Below are 21,104 nucleotides of genomic sequence, written 5' to 3' on the forward strand. Positions count from 1 at the left end.
GTGAGTTTTTTTTAACTGAAACCATTTTGGGGTACTGTGATGTGAATCCACAGTTTATAGAAATCCTGTGTTTTAGCATTCTTCTTCTGGCAATGCTCCAGCAGGAAAACGTGGAATGGCACCTCATTGCTGCTTGTGGTACTGAAAGTCCAGGTCTTCACTTGGCCTCAGCTCGTAACCAGGAGGAGGTCAGTGTTCCTCGTTACTGCTGAGTGGGAGTGGGAGCTCAGGATCCACACATCTTTCACTGGCACCACGTTGACCAAAGGGGCACAGATGCCACATGACTGCCTCTCGCATGGCCTTCAGCGGTACTGTGGTGAGGGAAGGAGCCCTGTTACCACAGAGGCGGTGAGTGTCCAGACCCTCGTTAGGCTTCCCTAGACGCCACTGCAGACAGAAGGATGCTGCACCACCAGCAGAGGCACAGAGAAGCCCAGGTTCTGCTACGGTCACCCCTGACACCACGGACTGCGTTTCCACTCAGTCTGCTCTGACTCCCTTGAGGCTGGGGCCTGGACTACCTCATTACAGAAGGCAGGGGTGGAACCGAGGCTGTCTACTGGGTCTGCTGGTGAAGTTGGTTTGCAGCTGTAGTCCTCTTCTGTGCCCTTTGGCTAGAGTCAAGCAGTTATTATCAAAAAGCGTTTAATCTTGGTAGGCTGTCTTTCTTCAGGTCTTTCAGTTGCAAGGAAGAGGCCTTCTTCCTCTTTTGGTTTGTTTGTGCCCACTGGAGAGTCAGGCCTGCAGGCTTCTCTGTTATCCAGTCTATGATATGAGAGGCAAAAAGAAATTCCAGGAATTCAACACCATGTTTGCCTTGGGACCCAAGGTCCTAGTTGGTCTGTCTTTCCTCTCCACTTCTCAGTCTTATGTTGTTTTATAAATGATGTCCAGGATTTCTAGTTGCATTTAGCAGGAGGAATAGGGGAAAGTACATTGACTCCACCTTTCCAGAAGAATAAATCTCAAATGCATATAATATACATATATATATAATTATAGTTTTTAATTTTAGAAGGAAAAGAAAACGCACCATTTTAAAAAAGGAAGCAATTTCAAAAGAAAGTTTTGCCAGAGTTTTTTAAGGCAAAATGTTGTAAAACGTATCCTTAAGGTATTTTAGGAAAATAAGGTTGTGAAGAGAATAAATAAATGAAGAATTTCAAAGAAGGAAGCAGTAGAGTGAACTAGCAGCAACAAAAGCACGTTTGCCACAAGGTATCATTTTCTGGTTAGAAAAAATGACATCAGTTCAGTTCAGTAGCTCAGTTGTGTCTGACTCTTTGGGACCCCATGAATCACAGCACGCCAAGCCTCCCTGTCCATCACCAACTCCCAGAGTTTACTCAAACTCATGTCCATCAAGTCGGTGATGCCATCCAGCCATCTCATCCTCTGTCGTCCCCTTCTCCTCCTTCCCCCAATCCCTCCCAGCATCAGAGTCTTTTCCAATGAATCAACTCTTCGCATGAGGTGGCCAAAGTATTAGAGTTTCAGCTTTAGCATCAGTTCTTCCAATGAACACCCAGGACTGATCTCCCTTAGGATGGACTGGTTAGATCTCCTTGCAGTCCAAGGGACTCTCAAGAGTCTTCTCCAACACCACAGTTGAAAAGCATCAATTTGGGGGGCAGTCCTAAGATGGCGGAGGAATAGGACGGGGAGACCACTTTCTCCCCCACAAATTCATCAAAAGAACATTTAAACACTGAGTAAATTCCACAAAACAACTACTGAATGCTGGCAGAGGACATCAGGCACCCAGAAAAGCAACCCATTGTCTTCGAAAGGAGGTAGGAAAAAATATAAAAGACAAAAAAAGAGACAAAAGAGGTAGGGACGGACCTCTGTCCCAGGAAGGGAGTCTTAAAAAGAAGTTTCCAAACACCAGGAAACACTCTCACTGCCAAGTCTGTGGTGAGACTTGGAACCACAGAGGGCAACATAACAGGGAGGAAAAATAAATAAATAATTAAACCCCACAGATTATGAGCCCAACGGTAACTCCCCACGAGCTCAACGATAACTCCCCCAGCGGAGAAGCAGCGCAGACGCCTGCACTAGCAAGCGGGGGCTGGGCAGGAAGGTGCGGGCTGCATTGCTTAGAGTAAGGACCGGGCCTGAATGCCCCGAGGGAAATCTGAGCGAACTAACTTGGGCTAGCAAACCAGACTGTGGGATAGCTACCACGCGAAAAGCCCTAACCTAAGACATTGCCAGGCCCACTCACAGAACAAAGGACTGAACAGAGATAGGCAGCTGCAGACCATCCCCCTCCGGTGACAGGCAGCCAGAGCCAGAAGGGGGCAATCGCAGCCCCAGAGAGACATTATCTACCAAACTGCAAGCAGGCTTCTTTGCTGACTAAGACTTCTTGGGGTTCTTGACGGTCAACATCCTTCTGAGAAGGTGCACCAGTAGTACACCCAGGAAACCGAGCGGCAAGGACAGGGGAGGCGATAAGTTGCAGCGACCATGCTCACCAAACACCTCATCACCTGAGCTGCTCGGACCTGGGAAGGGCACCAAACGCAGGCCCAATGGAGTCTGCGCCTCTTAGGACTACCCAGTGCCTGAACCTGAGCGGCTTAGAACTGGGAGGTGCAGGCAGCCCAGGGCCGGCCTCGGACAGTTCCCAGCAGAGCACCTAGAGCCTGAGCAGTGTGGGCAGGGAGGACACATGTGCCGTGAGCGGGGGCAGGCCCAGTGTGGCTGAGGCACTGCAAGTACACGCCAGTGTTATTTGTTTGCAGCGTCCCTCCCTCCCCACAGCACGACTGAAAAAGTGAGCCTAAAAAAGTGTCCACCACCACCCCCTTGTGTCAGGGCGGAAATCAGACACTGAAGAACCAGCAAACAGAAGACGCTAAAACAGAGGGAACCGCCTTGGAAGTGACAGGTAAATAGATTACAACCCTGTAGTTAGTACCAACTACATAGGAAGGAGCCTATAGATCTTGAGAAATATAACCCGGACCAAAGAACTATCCAAAAATGAACTGACCCCACACTGCCCACAACACCACCAGAGAAAGTCCTAGATATATTTTTACTATTTTTACGATCATTCTTTTCTTTAATTAAAAAAAATTTTAAGTCCTCTATTACTCTTTTAATTTTCATTTTTATAACCTACTATTACTTAGCAAAAAAAAGGCCCTATTTTTTAAAGCAAACTTCATATATATATATATTTCTTTTATAATTTTTGACTTTTTTTTCTTCTTTTCTTTAATATTGTATTTTTGAAAACCCAACCTCTACTCTAGATTTTTAATCTTTGCTTTTTGGTATTTGTTATCAATTTTGTACCTTTAAGAACCCAATCTTCAGTACCCATTTTTACTTGGGAGCGAGATTACTGGCTTGACTGCTCTCTCCCTCTTTGGACTCTCCTTTTTCTCCACAAGGTCAACTCTGTCTCCTTCCTCCCCCTTCTCTTCTCTACCCAACTCTGAATCTCTGTGTGTTCCAGATGGTGGAGAACACTTAGGGAACTGATTACTGGCTGGATTTGTCTCTCTCCTTTTCATTCCCCACTTTTATCCTCCTGGGCACCTCTGTCTCCTTCCTCCCTCTTCTTTTCTCTGTATAATTCCGTGAACATCTCTGAGCAATCCAGACTGTGGAGCACACATAAGGAAATGATTACTGGCTAGCTTGCTCTCTCTTCTTTTGATTCCACCTCCTCTCATTCGGGTCACCTCTAACTCCCTCCTCCCTCTTCTCTTCTCCATGTAATTCTGTGAACCTCTCTGGGTATCCTTCACCGTGGAGAAACTTTTCATATTTAACTAGATGTTTTATCAATGCTGCTGTATAGGAGGAGAAGTCTTGGGACTACTGTAAAAATACGACTGAAAACCAGAAGCAGGAGGCTTAAGTCCAAATCCTGAGGATACCAGAGAACTCCTGACTCCAGGGAACATTAATTGACAGGAGCTCATCAAACGCCAACATACCTACATTGAAACCAAGCACCACCCAAGGGCCAACAAGTTCCAGAGCAAGACATACCATGCAAATTCTCTAGCCACACAGGAACACAGCCCTGAGCTTCAATATACAGGCTGCCCAAAGTTACTCCAAAACCACTGACATCTCATAACTCATTACTGGACACTTCATTGCACTCCAGAGAGAAGAAATCCAGCTCTACCCACCAGAACACCGACACAAGCTTCCCTAACTAAGAAACCTTGACAAGCCACCCATACAACCCCACCCACAGCGAGGAAACTCCACAATAAAGAGAACTCCACAAACTGCCAGAACACAGAAAGGACACCCCAAACTCAGCAATATAAACAAGATGAAGAGACAGAGGAATACCCAGCAGGTAAAGGAACAGGATAAATGCCCACCAAACCAACAAAAGAGGAAGAGACAGGGAATCTACCTGATAAAGAATTCCAAATAATGATAGTGAAAATGATCCAAAATCTTGAAATCAAAATGGAATCACAGATAAATAGCCTGGAGACAAGGATTGAGAAGATGCAAGAAAGGTTTAACAAGGACCTAGAAGAAATAAAAAAGAGTCAATATATAATGAATAATGCAATAAATGAGATCAAAAATACTCTGAAGGCAACAAATAGTAGAATAACAGAGGCAGAAGATAGGATTAGTGAATTAGAAGATAGAATGGCAGAAATAAATGAATCAGGAAAGAAGAAAAACGAATTAAAAGAAATGAGGACAATCTCAGAGACCTCCAGGACAATACTAAATGCCCCAACATTCGAATCATAGGAGTCCCAGAAGAAGAAGACAAAAAGAAAGACCATGAGAAAATACTTAAGGAGATAATAGTTGAAAACTTCCCTAAAATGGGGAAGGAAATAATCACCCAAGTCCAAGAAACCCACAGAGTCCCCAAACAGGATAAACCCAAGGCAAAACACCCCAAGACACATATTAATCAAATTCACAAAGATCAAACACAAAGAACAAATATTAAAAGCAGCAAGGGAAAAACAACAAATAACACACAAGGGGATTCCCATAAGGATAACAGCTGATCTTTCAATAGAAACTCTTCAGGCCAGGAGGGAATGGCAAGACATACTTAAAGTGATGAAAGAAAATAACCTACAGCCCAGATTACTGTACCCAACAAGGATCTCATTCAAATATGAAGGAGAAATCAAGCTTTACAGACAAGCAAAAGCTGAGAGAATTCAGCACACCAAACCAGCTCTTCAACAAATGCTAAAGGATCTTCTCTAGACAGGAAATACAAAAAAGGTGTATAAACTCAAACCCAAAACAATAAATTAAATGGCAATGGGATCATACTTATCAATAATTACCTTAAACGTAAATGGGTTGAATGCCTCAACCAAAAGACAAAGACTGGCTGAATGGATACAAAAACAAGACCCCTATATATGTTGTCTACAAGAGACCCACCTCAAAACAGGGGACACATACAGACTGAAAGTGAAGGGCTGGAAAAAGATATTCCATGCAAAAAGAGACCAAAAGAAAGCAGGAGTAGCAATACTCATAACAGATAAAATAGACTTTAAAACAAAGGCTGTGAAAAGAGACAAAGAAGGACACTACATAATGATCAAAGGATCAGTCCAAGAAGAAGATATAACAATTATAAATATATATGCACCCAACATAGGAGCACCGCAATGTGACAAATGCTAACAAGTATGAAAGGGGAAATTAACAATAACACAGTAATAGTGGGAGACTTTAATACCCCACTCACACCTATGGATAGATCAACTAAACAGAAAATTAACAAGGAAACACAAACTTTAAATGATACAATAGACCAATTAGACCTAACTGATATCTATAGGACATTTTACCCCAAAACAATGAATTTCACCTTTTTCTCAAGTGCACATGGATCCTGCTCCAGGATAGAACACATCCTGGGCCATAAATCTAGCCTTGGTAAACTCAAAAAAATTGAAATCATTCCAAGCATCTCAATTACAGGAGAAAAACTGTTAAAAATTTCAATATATGGAGGCTGAACAACACGCTGCTGAATAACCAACAAATCACAGAAGAAATAAAAAAAGAAATCAAAATATGCATAGAAGCAAATGAAAATGAAAACACAACAACCCAAAACCTGTTCAGTTCAGTTCAGTGGCTCAGTTGTGTCCGACTCTCTGCGACCCCATGAATCACAGCATGCCAGGCTTCCCTGTCCATCACCAACCCCCAGAGTTCACTCAGACTCACGTCCATCGAGTCAGTGATGCCATCCAGCCATCTCATCCTCTGTCGTCCCCTTCTCCTCCTGCCCCCAATCCCTCCCAGCATCAGAGTCTTTTCCAATGAGTCAACTCTTCGCATGAGGTGGCCAGAGTACTGGAGTTTCAGCTTTAGCATCAGTCCTTCCAATGAATACGCAGGACTGATTTCCTTCAGAATGGACTGGTTGGATCTCCTTGCAGTCCAAGGGACTCTCAAGAGTCTTCTCCAACACCACAGTTCAAAGGCATCAATTCTTTGGTGCTCAGCCTTCTTCACAGTCCAACTCTCACATTCATACATAACCTCTGGAAAAACCATAGCCTTGACTAGACGAACCTTTGTTGGCAAAGTAACGTCTCTGCTTTTGAATATGCTCTCTAGGTTGGTCATAACTTTCCTTCCAAGGAGTAAGCGTCTTTTAATTTCATGGCTACAATCACCTTCTGCAGTGATTTTGGAGCCAAAAAAAATAAAGTCTGCCACTGTTTCCCCATCTGTTTCCCATGAAGTGATGGGACCAGATGCCATGATCTTCGTTTTCTGAATGTTGAGCTTTAAGCCAAATTTTTCACTCTCCACTTTCACTTTCATCAAGAGGCTTTTGAGTTCCTCTTCACTTTCTGCCATAAGGGTGGTGTCATCTGCATATCTGAGGTTATTGATATTTCTCCCGGCAATCTTGATTCCAGCTTGTGTTTCTTCCAGCCCAGTGTTTCTCATGATGTACTCTGCATATAAGTTAAACAAGCAGGGTGATAGTATACAGCCTTGACGTACTCCTTTTCCTATTTGGAACCAGTCTGTTGTTCCATGTCCAGTTCTAACTGTTGCTTCCTGACCTGCATACAAATTTCTCAAGAGGCAGATCAGGTCGTCTGGTATTCCCATCTCTTTCAGAATTTTCCAAAACCTGTGGGACACTGTAAAAGCAGTGCTAAGGGGAAAGTTCATAGCAATACAGGCACACCTCAAGAAACAAGAAAAAAGTCAAATAAATAACCTAACTCTACACCTAAAGCAAGTAGAAAAGGAAGAAATGAAGAACCCCAGGGTTAGTAGAAGGAAAGAAATATTAAAAATTAGGGCAGAAATAAATGCAAAAGAAACAAAACAAACCATAGCAAAAATCAACAAAGCCAAAAGCTGGTTCTTTGAAAGGATAAATAAAATTGACAAACCATTAGCCAGATTCATCAAGAAACAAAGGGAGAAAAGTCAAATCAGTAAAATTAGAAATGAAAATGGAGAGATCACAACAGACAACACAGAAATATAAAGGATCATAAGAGACTACTATCAGCAATTATATGCCAATAAAATGGACAACGTGGAAGAAACGGACAAATTCTTAGAAAAGTACAACTTTCCAAAACTGAACCAGGAAGAAATAGAAAATCTTAACAGACCCGTCACAAGCATGGAAATTGAAACTGTAATCAGAAATCTTCCAGCAAACAAAAGCCCAGGTCCAGATGGCTTCACAGCAGAATTCTACCAAAAATTTAGAGAAGAGCTAATGCCTATCCTACTCAAACTCTTCCAGAAAATTGCAGAGGAGGGTAAACTTCCAAACTCATTCTATGAGGCCACCATCACCCTAATACCAAAACCTGACAAAGATGCCGCACAAAAAGAAAACTACATGCCAATATCACTGATGAACATAGATGCAAAAATCCTTAACAAAATTCTAGCAAGCAGAATCCAACAACACATTAAAAGATCATACACCATGACCAAGTGGGCTTTATCTCAGGGATGCAAGGATTCTTCAGTATCTGCAAATCAATCAACGTAATACACCACATTAACAAATTGAAAAATAAAAGCCACATGACTATCTCAACGGATGCAGAGAAAGCCTTTGACTAAATTCAACATCCGTTTATGATAAAAACTCTCCAGAAAGCAGGAATAGAAGGAACATACCTCAACATAATAAAAGCTATATGTGACAAACCCTCAGCAAACATTATCTTCAATGGTGAAAAATTGAAAGCATTTCCCCTAAAGTCAGGAATAAGACAAGGGTGCCCACTCTCACCACTACTATTCAATATAGTTTTGGAAGTTTTGGCCACAGCAATCAGAGCAGAAAAAGAAATAAAAGGAATCCAAATTGGAAAAGAAGAAGTAAAACTCTCACTGTTTGCAGATGACATGATCCTCTACATAGAAAACCCTAAAGACTCCACTAGAAAATTACTAGAGCTAATCAATGAATATAGTAAAGTTGCAGGATATAAAATGAACACACAGAAATCCCTTGCATTCCTATACACTAATAATGAGAAAATAGAGAAATTAAGGAAACAATTCCATTCACCATTGCAATGAAAAGAGTAAAATACTTAGGAATATATCTACCTAAAGAAACTAAAGACCTATATACAGAAAATTATAAAACACTGGTGAAAGAAATCAGAGAGGACACTAATAGATGGAGAAGTATACCATGTTCATAGGTCGGAAGAATCAATATAGTGAAAATGAGTATACTACCCAAAGCAATCTATAGATTCAATGCAATCCCTATCAGGCTACCAACGGTATTTTTCACAAGAGCTAGAACAAATAATTTCACAATTTGTATGGAAATACAGAAAACCTCGAATAGCCAAAGCGATCTTGAAAAAGAAGAATGGAACTGGAGGAATCAATCTGCCTGACTTCAGGCTCTACTACAAAGCCACAGTCATCAGGACAGTATGATACTGGCACAAGACAGAAATATAGACCAATGGAACAAAATAGAAAGCCCAGAGATAAATCCATACACCTATGGACACCTTATCTTTGACAAAGGAGGCAAGCATATACAATGATGAAAAGACAAGCTCTTTAACAAGTGGTGCTGGGAAAACTGGTCAAGCACTTGTAAAAGAATGAAACTAGAACACTTTCTAACACCATACACAAAAATAAACTCTAAATGGATTAAAGATCTAAACGTTAAGACCAGAAACTATAAAACTCCTAGAGGAGAACATAGGCAAAACACTCTCTGACATAAATCACAGCAGGATTCTCCAGAATATTGGAAATAAAAGCAAAAATAAACAAATGGGACCTAATTAAAATTAAAAGCTTCTGCATAACAAAGGAAACTATAAGCAAGGTGAAAAGACAGCCTTCAGAATGGGAGAAAATAATAGCAAATGAAGCAACTGACAAACAACTAATCTCAAAAATATACAAGCAACTCCTACAGCTCAATTCCAGAAAAATAAATGACCCAATCAAAAAGTGGGCCAAAGAACTAAATAGACATTTCTCCAAAGAAGACATACAGATGGCTAACAAACACATGAAAAGGTGCTCAACATCACTCATTATCAGAGAAATGCAAATCAAAACCACAATGAGGTACCATTTCACGCCAGTCAGATGGCTGCGATCCAAAAGTCTACAAGCAATAAATGCTGGAGAGGGTGTGGAGAAAAGGGAACCCTCTTACACTGTTGGTGGGAATGCAAACTAGTACAGCCACTATGGAGAACAGTGTGGAGATTCCTTAAAAAACTGGAAATAGAACTGCCTTATGACCCAGCAATCCCACTGCTGGACATACACACCGAGGAAAACAGAATTGAAAGAGACACGTGTACCCCAATGTTCATTGCAGCACTGATTATAATAGCCAGGACATGGAAGCAACCTAGATGCCCATCAGCAGATGAATGGATAAGAAAGCTGTGGTACATATACACAATGGAGTATTACACAGCCATTAAAAAGAATATATTTGAATCAGTTCTAATGAGGTGGATGAAACTGGAGCCTATTATACAGAGAGAAGTAAGCCAGAAAGAAAAACACCAATACAGTATACTAACGCATATATATGGAATTTAGAAAGATGGTAACCATAACCCTGTATGAGAGAGAGCAAAAGAGACACAGATGTATAGAACAGTCTTTTGGACTCTGTGGGAGAGGGAGAGGGTGGAATGATTTGGGAGAATGGCATTGAAACATGTATAATACTATATAAGAAACGAATTGCCAGTCCAGGTTCAATGCAGGATACAGGATGCTTGGGGCTGGTACACTGGGATGACCCAGAGGTATGGTACAGGGAGGGAGGTGGGAGGGGGGTTCAGGATGGGGAACACGTGTACACCCATGGCGGATTCATGTTGATATATGGCAAAACCAATACAATATTGTAAAGTAATTAGCCTCCAATTAAAATAAATTAAAAAAAAAGAATTAAACAAAAGCATCAATTCTTCAGCGCTCAGCTTTCTTCACAGACCAATTCTCACATCCATACATGACCACTGGAAAAACCATAGCCTTAACTAGACGGACCTTTGTTGGCAAAGTAATATCTCTGCTTTTGAATATGCTATCTAGGTTGGTCATAACTTTCCTTCCAAGGAGTAAGTGTCTTTTAATTTCATGGTTGCAGTCACCATCTGCGGTGATTTTGGAGCCCAAAAAAATAAAGTCTGACACTGTTTCCACTGTTTCCCCATCTATTTGCCATGAAGTGATGGGACCAGATGCCATGATCTTAGTTTTCTTAATGTTGAGCTTTAAGCCAACTTTTTCACTCTCCTCTTTCACTTTCATCAAGAGGTCTTTAGCAAAATTAACAACACTTTATAGGTCAAAACACATATCAAAACATGATACTAAATTGTAATAAGTTTCCTTACTTGAGCTTTCAGGGTTTGTAGTTGTCCTTCGTAATTCTGAGTCATTGCTAAGTTACATTTTTCCAAACTGTCCAACTTCTGTCTAAGTAAACCCACCTGCATTAAGAATAAAAAATTTTAATTTTCTAAATCTTGCCTGGCAAAATCTTAGAATAGTCATTAATAATTAAATTCACAAAAACCAGATGTTGCTAGGGCTATTCCACTGGGTACACATTAGCACAGTATGGTATGGATCTTGAGTCTTCTTACTGCACATTAAAGCAAGATTTAAAATCTACTTCACATTGTCTTTTTGGGAGCATTATGTCATCACTCTTGCAGCAGAACTCCTGCCAACACATTTCAGCCTTTATTTCAGGCTCTGCTGCCTTCAACGGGAGCTCTGTTGTAGTGGTGTTATGGAATAAGTGTTACCTTTTTTTTTTAAATTAAAAACTAACAAAGTGAAAAGAAAAATAGGACTTCCCTGGTGGTGCGGTGGGTAAGAATCCACCAGACAATGCAGGGAACATGGGTTCAACTCCTGGTCTGGAAAAATTCCATGTGCTGCAGAGCAACTAAACCCCTGCACCACAACTACCGAGCCCACGCTCGAGACCCCGGGCTCTGCAACTGCAGAGCCTCATGCTGCAGTTACTGAAGCCTGTGCGCCTAGGGGCTGTGCCCTGCAACAGGAGCAGACACTGCAATGAGCAACTGCAGAGCCTCATGCTGCAGTTACTGAAGCCTGTGCGCCTAGGGGCTGTGCCCTGCAACAGGAGCAGACACTGCAATGAGCAACTGCAGAGCCTCATGCTGCAGTTACTGAAGCCCGTGGGCCTAGGGGCTGTGCCCTGCAACAGGAGCAGACACTGCAATGAGCAACTGCAGAGCCTCATGCTGCAGTTACTGAAGCCTGTGCGCCTAGGGGCTGTGCCCTGCAACAGGAGCAGACACTGCAATGAGCAACTGCAGAGCCTCATGCTGCAGTTCCTGAAGCCCGTGGGCCTAGGGGCTATGCCATGCAACAGGAGCAGACACCACAATGAGCAACTGCAGAGCCTCATGCTGCAGTTACTGAAGCCCGTGGGCCTAGGGGCTGTGCCCTGCAACAGGAGCAGACACTGCAATGAGCAAGTGCAGAGCCTCATGCTGCAGTTACTGAAGCCCGTGGGCCCAGGGGCTGTGCCCTGCAACAGGAGCAGACACCACAATGAGGAGCTGGTGCAGGCAAGAGTAGCCCCGGCTCGCCACAGCTAGAAAAAGCGCCGGAGCAGCAAAAAAGACCCAGCAGAGTAAAAAACATAAAAAGAAAAAATGTCTAAGAGGAGTTCATAGGGATTTGGCTCACAGAATTTGTCTGCTTAAACAGCATGTGAGGCTTCTTTGCACATCTGGGTTTGACAGGACCAAAAGTCAGAAAGTAGTCCCTTGCATGTGCAATCTCATGACCCGCCTCTACTGATAACCACGTTAACTGGGCCAAACAATAACATAGTCAACCAAGACAAAAAGTTAAGTTCTACTGAGTCCAGCAGAGGTAGAAAAACAGCTGCGGAACAAGTTGACTGCTGACGTTTTAGTTATTAGCATATGATGAGTAAACCTGCCTTACGCCTGGTCCCAAAGAAAATTCAGACATGAAAGTCCACGTTAGGTGAAGCGTATGACTTTGCTGAACTCCGCAGCAGGCCCGAGAGCACTCAGACATCCCTCTAGCTTCACTAGCTTGGCTGCAAGCAGGCTCCCCGGGCCCAGGACACTCCTCCTAAGCGGTGCACGTGCTCAGTCACTCAGTCAGGTCTGACTCTTTGCAACTCTATGGAGTGTATGTAGCCCACCAGGCTCCTCTGTCCATGGGATTCTCCAGGCAAGAATACTGGAGTGGGTTGCCATTTTCTATTCCAGGAGATCCCCCCAACCCAGGGATCAAACCTGCGTCTCTTGTGTCCCGTGCATTGGCAGGCAGGTTCTGTATCACTGAGCCATGTGGGCACCCAGGCATACATATACCCCCCTCACTGAACTCTCTTCTCTCTTGATCTACAATCAAGGCTTTATCTTTCACTTCTTTTAGGAAAGACTTTTCTAGCAGATGAGAAAAGGCAAATGCTCCTGAACTCTGCCTGCTCCAAAGGCACAGCTCTGATGGCTACTTTGTTTCTGTAGCAACAAAAGCAATGACATCCTTGCTTGAAAACAGTATTCACATACATGTCAAATGTTTACTTTCCTAGATGGCATCTACTGGACTCTGTCTGTCTGCATCGGCAGATTTCTATAGGTTTAGGCTCTGCTTGCCACTTATTTGATAGAACACATACATTTAGCACATTGTGACAGAATTTCAGGGCATTTCAAGCTATTGCTGATGCCTATACAAAGTATGTGTAATGAAAAATGCATTCTGACGGAACTAGCACTATTTGTAACAGTCTGAGGAATGAACAATTTATTAACACAGCTACACAGTACCTCTTGACCTTTCTGTTCCAGACACGTCTGTGCATTTGCCAACTCTTGATCCCGAAGATCTAATCGCGTCTCCAGAGCCCGCATCTTCCTTTCCCAATCCAATTTTTTGTTGTTTACCATGATGTCAATTTGCTCCATTAATTCCTGAAGCTCTGCCTCACAAGGAGAAGCTCTGGCAATTGTAGAAAAGTGAAATATATTTTAAAAGACTGAAATGTGAGAACAAGAAAACTTATGATTTTGCTTTAAATATCTTGATCATTATTTTCTCAAAATTTTCAATTATTTAAATAGGAAGAATTCTGAAAATTAGAGGTTAACATTTTAAATTAAAACTAAAAGCTAATTTCAGAGCTAACAGAGTATATACTTTTCACTGGCATTTTAAGAAGTACAGCTGTGCCATAATTTAATGCAATATATTGATAAAGTTAATATATTGATAGTTATAATCTGCATTTCTCTTCCTATGTATCGCTGGATTACATCAGAAATAAGGCCACAGTAAATAAAGTTAATTTGAAGAATTGATGCTTTTAAACTGTGGTGTTGGAAAAGACCTTTGTGAGTCCCTTGGACTGCAAGGAGATCCAACCAGTCCATCCTAAAGGAGACCAGTCCTGGGTGTTCACTGGAAGGACTGATGCTGAGGCTGAAACTCCAATACTTTGGCCACCTCATGTGAAGAGTTGACTCATTGGAAAAGACCCTGATGTTGGGAGGGATTGGGGCCAGGAGGAGAAGGGGACGACAGAGGATGAGATGGCTGTATGGCATCACCGACTCGATGCACATGAATTTGGGTGAACTCCGGGAGTTGGTGATGGACAGGGAGGCCTGGCGTGCTGAGATTCATGGGGTCGCAAAGAGTCAGACACGACTGAGCTACTGAACTGAACTGAACTGAAAAATAATAAATTTTAGAGTGGGCTAATTCGAGGAGAATTCTAACAAATAATCCCAGGGAATTCGCTCATGGTCCAGTGGTTAAGAATCCATCTTGCAATGCAGGGGATGCGAGTTCGATCCCTGGTCTGGGAACTAAGATCTCACATACAGCAGGGCTACTAAAGCCCATGAATCACAACTACTGAGACCTCATGCTGCAACTAAGACCTAATGCAGCCAAAAACAAATAAATACATAAATATTTAGAAAATAATTCCATCCTCTTACATGTACCTCTTACATATGCCTATGTGCTTATCATAACCTGAGGAGGTTTGATGGCAGGTAACTGGGGCTTCACAAGGCCTGCCAGGGGCAGAGGAACAGACCCAGGCGAGGCAGGACCAGGTTCACAGGCACCTGGGCTACACTGCTGCTCCTTCAGGACAGAAGCTTGATGCCATCTGGCCGGTGATGTCTGCTGGAAGAAAGCTGACTGGGCAGATGTGGGCAGGGTAATGTAAGATTTTAGACAGTGCAGATATTATTAGTCAGAAACGTAGGAATAGTTGGTCCTAGGAAGGTCTACGGTGTTTGAAACAGGACCCTTGCTGCGAACTAGCATTACTGAGGCTGAGAGTTGCTGAGGTTGTGAGTGCTCCCGGGGCAGGGCTCTCCTTCCGAGAAGCGCAGCACTCCCCAAGGACCTGGTGTCAGTTCACTCATTCAGTCCAGATAAGCAGGTAGACATCGAGGTCTCAGGCTTCAGCTTAAGGCACGCACAAACGTCCAGGTTAGAGAAGCAAGTTGCTTCAGTATCCATCTGTTCAGTGGTGATGGGGCTTCTGACGTATTTGTGTAGCTGGGAGGAAGGCAGGAGAGGCAAGTATAAAATGACACCATTTCCTCCATCTAGTTTCACTGAATGAGAATTTTAGGGCTAATTAAGGATCATTTAGCATTTTAAAAAACTGAAGCCCAGACCCATCGAGGTCACACACTGATTAATGGAACAGCCAGAACTAGATCCTAGACAGCTGCTTCTAAATTAAGTGCCTTCCTGTATCCACAGCAAAAGACAGGGTGTTTTTTCTTCTTCCTCTCTCTGTTTAGTTATGGTTTTGTTTGTAATGTAACATGCAAAGTTGAAAATTTTCATTTTCTCTATTAAAGTGCTGAGGACAGTGGTGATAAGGAACACTGATAGCAGAGTTGGTGGACTTTTTTGTTACTATTGCAGTTACTGCAGGGTCTACATTAACAACATCTTCATGTTTTGAATAAGAACTTCCTTGAAAAATGTAGTACAAATGAGCTCTGTTGCGATAAGGTTTGAAACGGGTACATGAACTCAAAGGACTCAGAACTTCTGGAATCCCTTTCTAAAATACCCAGAGTCAACCTGAACAAGGGATGTACCTTTGACTGGCTTATTCAACAGCCTTCATACCAGTTGTGACACCAGAGCGGTTTTAAGTACAAAAATGCATCCTGAGTTTTCCAGTACTCCTGGGCTAGGGCCCAAAGGCTCTCAGTTTTCACTTAAAACCTAAAACCAGTCTGAGGAGAGGAATTACTAATTCCTCTATGAATAATGTGACTGGATTTTAATTGGAATTCTGATGTGGGGAAAAACAACAGAACAAAAAGAATGGTTTTCAAAAAGAATGGTTTTCACACCATTTTCTTTTTCGTAACAACATGTATCCCCTTTACTGTAAACACAATTGGTTTATTTTTTCTGCTGGTGTAAACTCTGAAGGGAAGGGGCTCTGTCGGTCTTGCTCATCACCACCTCACCAAGGCTGGGCACAGCGCTCCAGTACATGGCAGGCGCTCAGCGAATCTCTGAGTCAACAAACAAGTGTTCTCCATTACTATCTCCTGGGCATCTAGGAGGGAGCCATGCCTGTGGGAGTAAAACACAGGCCTAAAGAAGAAAGTGGCATTGCTATGAGCCACTCAACCAATACTGTGAAATAAATGAATGAAGGGTTTATTTCCTGGGTATGACTATGCTATACAAAAGTAAGAATATTAGACTTCAGGGTGGGAGGACTTTTACAAGTCATCTAGTTCAACTACCCACTCGGTGTTTGCACACCTTGCACAGATTGGAGAGAATCGTCTATCACACCCCCACTGATCAGATTCAGCAAGTCTAGGACAGACACCAGGTTCTGCATTGGTAACAAAGGCATCAAGTACATGCTGTTTGGTGTTGGTTAGCCGCTAAGTCGTGTCCGACTCTGGCGACCCCTCTGTCCATGGGATTTCCCAGGCCAGGATACTGGAGTGGGTTGCCATTTCCTTCTTTAGGGGATCTTCCCCACCCAGAGATCAGACCCCTGTCACCCTCATTGCAGGACGTCTCCAGCATTGCAGGCAGATTTGTTAACATTAAGCCACCAGGGAAGCCCCCTCAGTATCAATATTTGCTCCTAAATCTAGTGAACTTTAAAATAAAAGACAAAGGACTAGTTTAGCCTCCTTCATTGTCTGGACACTAACATTTATATTTTCATTTCTTTCTTTAGCTAAATGCTAACATTATGCTAATTACTCTGCTGTACTTCCTCTCATGAATCCTCACAATATCCCATAAAGCAGATCTTATTCCAACTTTATAAAAGTTGACTGAGGAGCTGAATGAGAAAAAAGTCATTTCTCTAAGGCTTTCAGCACTGGAGACTGGGTGGACTGTGTCTAATACACTGCGTAAGGCAGGTAAACCCTGCCCTAACTATTGGGCTTATCCGTGGGAGCGATTCACAAGTGCAGGGTTCTGAGGAAGGCTAGAGGTCTAAAGGCATTAAGCCAGAAAGGGAGGGGCACACTGAGACTCGTAGGGTAACATACCAGTCTGAGGATCCTAGAGTTAAAACAATCAGGACATCATTACTTGGAGATGGACAGCAAAATAGAAAGCTGATGATATAAACGGAGGAAGTAGGGGCAAGTGTGTCAGGGAGGAACGGCAGGGGGATGGATGTGGAGAGAGAAACAGGAGCTGGGGTAAGACTCATGGACATGCCTGCCACTCCAAAGTCCTTTAACAGTGGCTGAAGGGCTGGTTCTTAAAAGGCAGAACTTAATCAGACAGATAGCTATGGTGACATATGATTTGTTATTAACCCAGGATAATTTTAAAAGTGAAAGGGTAACTATTAATTATTATTTCAGGACAACAGATACAAACAGTGACAGTTCTAGGCAACCTGAAATGTAGTCCATCCATCAACAATTGGGAAAACAGAAGTGGATATCAGGTTGTTTATTTAAAAAAAGAGTGAGCTTAGTTCAGGACATGAGAGATATCTGACAGAAATGGATCTTTAGCTTGGGAAAGAGAAGAGGGGATTTGGCTTAAAAGACAAATATAGAAGTCACCATGGAGAAAGGAGAGAGGGGAAAGGAAGCACGGAGAAGGAATAAAGAGGAGACTGCTTCATGCACCGTGGATAAGCCTAAGAAAATGAGTTTCGAAAAAACTGATGAGCAATCTTATCAGATTTTAACCTTTCCAAAATGTTTCAATAAAACCCATTTTTAAACTGTATTAACATATTATTTGTCTTAGGTATATTACTATTATTTAGCTGTACTAAATATATAATGGCACAATATATTCAAAGTAGTAAAGGAAAAAATTTTCAACAAAGAAAACCAACTGGCAGAGTTGTCATTCAGAAAAGATACAGAGTTTTCCAGAAAAGCTAAAGGAATTCATCACCACTAAACTGACCTGACAAGAAATGTTAAAGGAAATTCTCTAAGCTGAAAAGAAAGGGCACTGATCACTAACAAGTACACGTTTGAAATAATAAATCTTGCTGGAAAGGTAAATATATAGTAAAGGTAGTGGGTTAATCACTTATAAAGCTAGCATGAAGATTTAAAAACACAAACCACAAAAATATGATTTCAATAATTAAGGGATGCTGCTGCTACTGCTGCTAAGTCGCCTCAGTCGTATCTGACTCTGTGCGACCCCATAGACAGCAGCCCACCAGGCTCCTCTGTCCCTGGGATTCTCCAGGCAAGAACACTGGAGTGGGTTGCCATTTCCTTCTCCAATGTGTGAAAGTAAAAAGTGAAAGTGAAAGTGAAGTCGCTCAGTCATGTCGGAATCCTAGGGACCCCATGGACGGCAGCCTACCAGGCTCCTCCGTCCATGGATTTTCCAGGCAAGAGTACTGGAGTGGGGTGCCATTGCCTTCTCCTAATTAAGGGATAGACAAGATGAAAAAATGTAAACTGTGACATCAAAAACATGACATGCAGCAGAGGGAAGAGTATGAAGGTTAAGCTTTACAATGGTATCAAACTTAAGTTATTTACAACTTTATATCAATTGTTATAGATATAAATTGTTAATATGCAAACCTCATGGTAACCACAAAGCAAAAAGACTACAGTAAATATATAAAAGGTAAAGAAATATAAGCATACTGGCAAACCTAGATGGCATATTCAAAAGCAGAGACATCACTTTGCCAACAAAGGTCCATCTAGTAAAGGCTCTGGTTTTTCCTGTGGTCATGTATGGATGCGAGAGTTGGACTGTGAAGAAAGCTGAGTGCCAAAGAATTGATGCTTTTGAACTGTGGTGTTGGAGAAGACTCTTGAGAGTCCCTTGGACTGCAAGGAGATCCAACCAGTCCATTCTGAAGGAAATCAGTCCTGCGTATTCATTGGAAGGACTGATGCTAAAGCTGAAACTCCAGTACTCTGGCCACCTCATGCGAAGAGTTGACTCATTGGAAAAGACTCTGATGCTGGGAGGATTGGGCAGCAGGAGGAGGGGACGACAGAGGATGAGATGGCTGGATGGCATCACTGACTCGATGGACGTGAGTCTGAGTGAACTCCGGGAGTTGGTGATGGACAGGGAGGCCTGGCATGCTGCAGTTCATGGGGTCGCAAAGAGTCGGACAGGATTGAGTGACTGAACTGAACTGAAAGAAAGTCATCAACTCAAAAAAGGAAGACAGCAAAAGAAGAAGAAAGGAACAGACGGGAAACACAAAAACAGCCAGAAAACTATTAACAAAATGACAGTACGTGCACAGCTATCAATAATCACTTTAAATGCAAATGGACTAAATTCTCTAATCCAAAGACACAGAGTGAAGAAAAAAAGACACAGAGTGGATAAATAGATAAGAAAATAAGACCCATCTATATGCTGCCTACAAGAGACTCACTTTGGATGTAAGGACACATATAGACTGAAAGTGAAGGGATGGAAAAAGAGATCTCATGCAAATGGAAACTACAAAAAAAAAGTTGGAATAGCTGTATTTTTATCAGACAAAATAGACTTTAAAACAAAGACTGTAACAAGAGACAAAGAAGGGCATTATACAATGAATAAGAAGTCGATCCAACAAGAAGATGTAATGTTTGTAAATATTTACACAGCCCACAGAGGAGCATCTAGCTAAAGCAAATATCAACAGACCTAAAGGGGAAATTGACAGCAATACACCAACAGCAGGAGACTATAATACTCTACATTTACATCAATGGATACACAGGACAGATAATCAACTAAAACACATCAGCCTTTAACAACATTTGAGATTACAAATATTTACAAAACACTTGATCCAAAAGCAACAGAAATGCATTCTTCTCAATATTTCCCAAGCTATATTATATGTTAGGCCACAGAACAAGCTTACTACATTTAAAGAGGCTGAAATCACATCAAGCAGCTTTTCTGACCACAACGGTATGAAACTTGAAATTTATTACATAAGGAAAACTGGAAAATTCACAAATATGTGGACGTTATACAAGATGCCACTGGACAGCCAAAGGTTCAAGGAAGACATAAAAAGAGAAATAAAAAAAATACCTTGAGACAAACGAAAATGGATATGTAACACACCAAACTTTGTGGGATGCAGCAAAAGTAGTTCTAAGAGGGAAGTTTACCATGATAGATACTTAGCTTCAAGAAACAAAAAGGCTCAAATAAATAATCTAACTTTACACCTCAAGGAACTAGAGAAAAAAAAAACTAGAAGAAATAGAATAAAAAGATTAGAGCAGAAATAAGTAAAATAAGGGTTAAAAGAGAGTAAGTAAATAAGATCAATGAAACTAAGAGCTGGTTCTTTGAAAAGATAAATAAAATTGACAAACCTCTAGCTAGATTCACCAACAAAAAGGAGAGGGGACTCAAATAAAATCAGAAATGAAAGAGGAGCTATTACAACAGAAATTACAACAGATATTGTGAAGTGAAGTCAGTGAAAGGCGCTCAGTCACGTCTGCCTCTTTGTGATCCCATGGACTTTACAGTCCATGGAGTTCTCCAGGCCAGAATACTGGAGTGGGTAGCCTTTCCCTTCTCCAGGGGATCTTCCCAACTTAGAGATTGAACTCAGCTCTCCCACATTGCAGCCAGATTCTTTCCCAGCTGAGCCACAAGGGAAGCCCAACAACACATATTACACAGAAACAAATAGATTATGAGACTACTATGAACAATTATAAATTAGCAAATTGGACAACCTAGAAGAAATAGATAAATTCCTAGAAACATACCATCTACCAAGACTGAATCATAATGAAATAAAAAAGCTAAACAGACTGCTAATAAGGAGATTGGATCAGTAATTCAAAACCTCCCAACAAACAAGAGTCTGGAACCAGATTGCTTCACTGGTGACGTTTACCAAACAGTCAAAAATACCATCATTCTCAAACTCTTAAAAAAAAAAAAAAGGACGGAACTCTTCCAAACTCATTCATGAAGCCAGCATTACTCTGATACTGAAACCAGGTAAGAATGCCACAAGAAAAGAAAATTACCTGGTGAACACAGATGCAGAAATCCTCAACAAAACA

General features: G+C 41.8%; 1 protein-coding gene across 6 annotated transcripts in view; it reads right to left on the reverse strand.

Annotated features, from left to right (window-relative positions):
- The window catches only part of DEUP1 (deuterosome assembly protein 1), a 143,541-nt gene that overhangs the window by 101,638 nt on the left and 20,799 nt on the right, over window positions 1–21,104 (reverse strand). For 5 of the 6 annotated variants that reach the window (XM_070365146.1, XM_070365143.1, XM_070365147.1 and 2 more), the window contains exons 3-4: window positions 13,356–13,527; window positions 10,899–10,994 (exon numbers count right to left, since the gene is read on the reverse strand). In XM_070365146.1, coding sequence (XP_070221247.1) covers window positions 10,899–10,994; window positions 13,356–13,527 — 268 coding nt within the window. The remainder of the gene's footprint in view (window positions 1–10,898; window positions 10,995–13,355; window positions 13,528–21,104) is intronic. The other variant, XM_070365145.1, reaches the window with a different exon arrangement.

This window comes from Bos mutus, chromosome 29 (assembly GCF_027580195.1).
Source record: "Bos mutus isolate GX-2022 chromosome 29, NWIPB_WYAK_1.1, whole genome shotgun sequence".
In the NCBI taxonomy this organism is placed as follows: domain Eukaryota; kingdom Metazoa; phylum Chordata; class Mammalia; order Artiodactyla; family Bovidae; genus Bos; species Bos mutus.